Source organism: Microcebus murinus, chromosome 9 (assembly GCF_040939455.1).
Source record: "Microcebus murinus isolate Inina chromosome 9, M.murinus_Inina_mat1.0, whole genome shotgun sequence".
Lineage (NCBI taxonomy): Eukaryota > Metazoa > Chordata > Mammalia > Primates > Cheirogaleidae > Microcebus > Microcebus murinus.
Genome location: NC_134112.1, coordinates 45,494,293 through 45,499,182, shown reverse-complemented (window position 1 = coordinate 45,499,182; position 4,890 = coordinate 45,494,293). Strand labels below are relative to the sequence as shown.

Sequence of the window (4,890 nt, the reverse complement as noted above, 5' to 3'; positions counted from 1 at the left end):
TAGATCAGACTCACTATGTCCCCTTCAACCTGCTACATTTGCTCATCATCATTATCCAGTTCATTGTGACAGTTACATACAAATTCCAGGGATTGTTTGGAGAAACACTTGTAAGTAATATGTTAGTTTATTTCTGATTAAAAGGATTATTTATTTTCCACATTTCCATTCTATTGGTTTACATTTTAATTCATTATTTATAATGAATTTATAGTGACCCTTTTTATATGGCCCCCTTTTAATACCAGATTAAATACTCTAGCAATTTACAGGATTAATGGGCAGTCCTTCAAATGACCTCTCAATTAAATGGCATAAATTATATAGTGGAGATCTTTGGAATTGAAGATGAGGATTGGAAACCCAAAATTTTACACTATGCAAAAGACCAGGGGAAAGGAGGAGCTTTAAGGATTTTAGATTACATACTGACTCAGCTGACCTCTCCCCACAAACCTACTGACAGGTGTTTAGAGTCAAATGCTTGATTTAATCATATTAGTGAAGATTATGAAGAAGCTTTAAAATCCCAAGGCAGTGCTAGAATTGTTCAGAGAGAGCCAGAGAGACCTCAGGAGAAATTGGTTACTGTGAGAAATTTAAAATAGAACAAAGAACAGTTTACTTAGTAAGTTAAGAGCTAATGGAAGACTGATTTGAATCGAGTCCAGCAATTCAGGTATATGCACTAACCTTCTACCTTTTCAGTAGGCAAAAGATGCCAGTAATCAATATTGAGGACCTGACAGAAAAGGACAAACTGAAGATGGAAGTTGACCAGCTCAAGAAAGAAGTGACCCTGGAAAGAATGATGGTAAATTGTTGCTCTCTTTCAATTTTATTTTAAATTAGATACTCTGGAAGTACCAGATTGGATAACATTGACTGGAGAGGCTCAATGTTGTTAAAAATAAATTGTTCATATAAAAACTTATCCAAGATTAAGAAAATTAATAATCACAATCATCTATTGATTTAGACTCTTATATCAAGGGGTTGTCAAAATATTTTCCATAGATCAAACCCAACCCTTAACCTGTTTTTATATGATCGCAAAGCTAAGAATGCTTTTACATTTTTAAAGAGTTGTTAAAAAGAGAGAGAGAAAGACAGAAAAAGAAAAGAGGAAAGGAGGAAAGAGAGAAAGAAGAAAAATATGAGACAGAGAACATATTTTAGCAAACAATAAAATGAAGTCATGCATAATAGTCATTTTGTTTTTACTTTTCTAAATTGATGTTTGTACTTATCTGATGCAATATTTTGATATTGTTGAAATCCTTTAAGCTATGAACTCATCCATTCCAGTACTATCATGGTCAGTAATAAATGAGTACATTTTATTCTTCTTTGGCAAATAAAGATAAGTTTAAGCACAAGAACACACTGGTTCCTCCTAAAAATGTCTGATAAATCTTGGAAATGTTTACCAAGACTTCTTTGCCATTAGAAGGAGCAGAAATGTCAAAGAAATTAAAATTTCCACCAAATAGTGACTGAAACTTGGAGAATGTAGATATGTATTCTAGATATCTTCTTTTTAGGGATGTTAATAGAACAAAAACCCCTCCACAAGAGATAAAAGTATATCTTCTATTTTGAAAACATCTCATTTTATCAGGACAAAGTAAAAAAAGGAGTTTGTATTATCTTCATACTTTGCACAAAACTCCTACTCACAATTAAAATTGGGATGTTTAGCTTCTTTTATGTTTAAATTTTCTCAAACTTCCCTGGTGCCCTTTCCGTACAGAAAAAAAACATGTTTTGCTATAAAGATAAAGTTAAATCGACAACTAGCACAAAAGCATATAACACACACCAAACAAGTTATAGCCTTTACCTTAACTTGGGGTAAATAAAATAAACTTTTGGGGTAAAGGAGAGTTATTGTTTTTCTTAACTTGAAATATCCAAAAAGCTGTTTAATTATTTATATACTCATTATTCAATGTCTCCTTGCTCTTGGAAGTCAAACTAATTTAATATCAAACTACAAAAACTTCCTGTATACACACACACGCTCACATACACACACATACACACACTTATATACACACATATGCACATATTATCTTACTGTTTAGGCTGCTGTAACAGAATACCGTAGACTGGGTGGCTTATAACCAACAGAAATTTATTTCTCACGGTTCTGGAAGTTGGGAAGTCCAAGATCAAGGCACTAGATTCGGTGTCTGGTGAGGGCCCGCTCCCTCATTCACAGATACCTGTCTTTTCACTGTGTCCTCACCTGGCGAAAAGGGTGAGGAAGCTTTCTGGGGTCACTTCTATAAGGTCATTAATCTCATTTATGAAGGCTCTGTCTTCATAAGCTAATCACCTCCCCTAAATCCTACCTCAGGAGTTAGAATTTCAACATATGACTTTGTTGGGGGGGGGCACAAACATTTATTCTAATATATATGTATAATATTATATTATATATGATATTCATATCATTATATAATAGTATCATATTTAATATATATGATGGAACTTCCGGGTCCTGAACCCATAACTCTGTCACAGGATGACATAGTATCAGTACAGCATGGTTAAGTGGATAGAATCTGGAAACATATTCCCAGTTCAGATCATGGCTCCACAACAGCTTTTAGCCTGAGTAACTCTCGCCTAAGTTACCTAACTTACCTGTGCCTCTGTTTCTTCAAAATGGGAACAATAATACCATCTATTTCAGACAGCAATTGAGAGGAATAAATGGAATAATATATGCAAAGCTTTGAGAAAAATACTTGGTAATAGCAAGTGCTTTCTATCCTATTATTATTGTTATTATTTAAAAATCATTATTGGTATTTACAAACCAGACTGGTTCATACTATGCCTCAATCAATGATGTTGTCAAGGAAGTAGCATTGTCAGAGTAAGACAACTCTTAGCATCCAGTTTCTAAAGCTGACAGATTTGCAATGACTAGAAGTCAATGTAATAAGCAGTGACTAAAGACGATCTTTGTAGTAATAACTAAAAACAGCTACCATTTGATCATGCATCTTCTTGTGCCAGGCACTTGTTAGACATTTAAGACAACCAATGTAGCTATTCTTATTTTATAGATGAAATAGCTGAACCTTAGATGAACTACTTCAACTAAGGCTGTATAACTGGTAAATGAGCAGAGCCAATATTCACACATAGAGTGGCCTGAATCCAATGGCCATGCTCTTTCCACTATGCCATGGAATCCTGTATTAAACTATATATATTTATAAGAAGCCTCACTGAAATAATTTTCAAACATATACACATACATAATTTTAGGTAATTTGTTAATCCTCATATCCTCAGATCCAAGCCAGACACTGTCAAAACCAATCCCTTGCTGACTCCTGAATTAAGAACAGCAATTGACACCTCTGTTCCTGTCATCTGGATAGGACCAGAAGAGCTGGGGTTTGGGGGAGCGTGTGGGACCATTGAAGGGGAAAAGGTGAATCTAAATTACTGCATGTTTCAAAAGTGTGTATAAATCTGCAATATCATCCTATGAAGGAGACACTTGACCAATGCTTCTTTGACCCAGTTGGAAATAATTTGTTTTAATACATAGTTAATGAGTTTGCATAGCTGTAAAATAATTTTAAGTTTTATGTCCCATGTTGCTTGGAATTTGCATACAAAAATGGCACAAGGATTTTATTGTAAAAAACCAACACTTTGATTAAATAACTTATGGAATGGCCACTTAATGGACTGCCAAAAATAAAGTAGTTCTGTGTCACTGTCATGAAAGGTGTATTAATTGAAAGCAAAACAAGTTGATGCTAAAATGGTTTGAATAATTTGAGTCAATATGTATGTATGTGTACACACACACATTTATATTTACATATGTACAGAATATTGGCTGTCTCTAGAAGGAGTGTTAAATGGTACATTAACAGGTTCTCGCTGAGTCCATTAAAAAATTAACACCCGATTTTTACTAAATCATTACCTTAATGGTACAAATGAAAGAACAAGCTCGTAAACAAAACAAATGATTTAGTACAGCAAATATTATTCACTGAGCACTAACTAATGGAAGGCTCTGTTCTAGATGCCTGGGATGCATTAAAGAAATCAGCCAAAGGTCCCTCACCTCTTGGAGCTTACCTAGCACACTGCAGTGCTCAATCGTTGTAGATGGGTTTAAAGTAAAATTACATGAGTATACTTCTGAGAATTCAGGTGTGGTGATAAGCCTGACGTTTAATCATTATTCATTCTTTTCTACCTTTACAAGTCATATTTTTGGAATGAGGAAAAAGATTTAATCAATATTCACTCTGATGACATTCTTGACTTGTGTTGCCAGCTGCGTTCTGATCCCTGGATCTTGTTTCCTTTGAAGAAGCTGGAGGCAGAGTCTGCTGTGAACCCTCAGCTGGAGTGTGGCCAGCTGTTTAGCCTTTGTCTGGAGATATCTAGGAGGCTGGAGAAGAGAGCAGTTCTTTCTTCTTCTTTCCTAGAAAATATACATACATTGGCAGAAAGCAGAGAGAATCACACTAAAAAAAATACAACATGAAAGTGTACTGTAATAAATAAATTCTTGAAATCTGCATTATTCTGTTTTAAACCAAATGAGTCATCTCTTTCTCCTTCTCTTTGAGGTTTCCAAATGTTGTGAAGAAGTAAGGGATTACATTGAAGAAAGATCTGGGGAAGATCCGCTAGTAAAGGGTATCCCAGAGGACAAAAATCCATTCAAGGAGCTCAAAGGAGGCTGTGTGATTTCATAAAAAAAAGAAAAATAATCCTTGGAATATCTCAAATTTTAATGACAGTACAAATTTTCTCATATGCAATAATACTGTTAAGTATGTACATGAATTTTGGAATTTATAAATGTAAACTTTTAATAAAAATTGGCAAGTGATAACA

General features: G+C 34.3%; 1 protein-coding gene across 2 annotated transcripts; it reads left to right on the top strand.

Annotated features, from left to right (window-relative positions):
- The first annotated feature begins 547 nt into the window (after positions 1-547).
- GNGT1 (G protein subunit gamma transducin 1) lies at positions 548-4,890 on the top strand. Of its 2 annotated transcripts, none has more exons than XM_076006182.1 (3): positions 548-628; positions 712-814; positions 4,620-4,890. In XM_076006182.1, exons 2-3 carry the CDS (start codon positions 719-721, stop codon positions 4,746-4,748), a joined length of 225 nt encoding a protein of 74 aa, XP_075862297.1. In that variant the 5' UTR covers positions 548-628; positions 712-718; the 3' UTR covers positions 4,749-4,890. The 2 variants fall into 2 exon arrangements, with proteins under 2 accessions (XP_075862297.1, XP_012612517.1); XM_012757063.2 differs by having other exon boundaries at positions 554-628; positions 709-814.

What these genes read in the sequence shown, in the direction of transcription:
- GNGT1 (XM_076006182.1), top strand. Translation starts at nt 719, where the DNA reads ATGCCAGTAATCAATATTGAGGACCTGACAGAAAAGGACAAACTGAAG. An exon ending in TGACCCTGGAAAGAATGATG is followed by an intron (nt 815 to 4,619) that starts GTAAATTGTTGC and finishes CTTCTCTTTGAG; the next exon opens with GTTTCCAAATGTTGTGAAGA.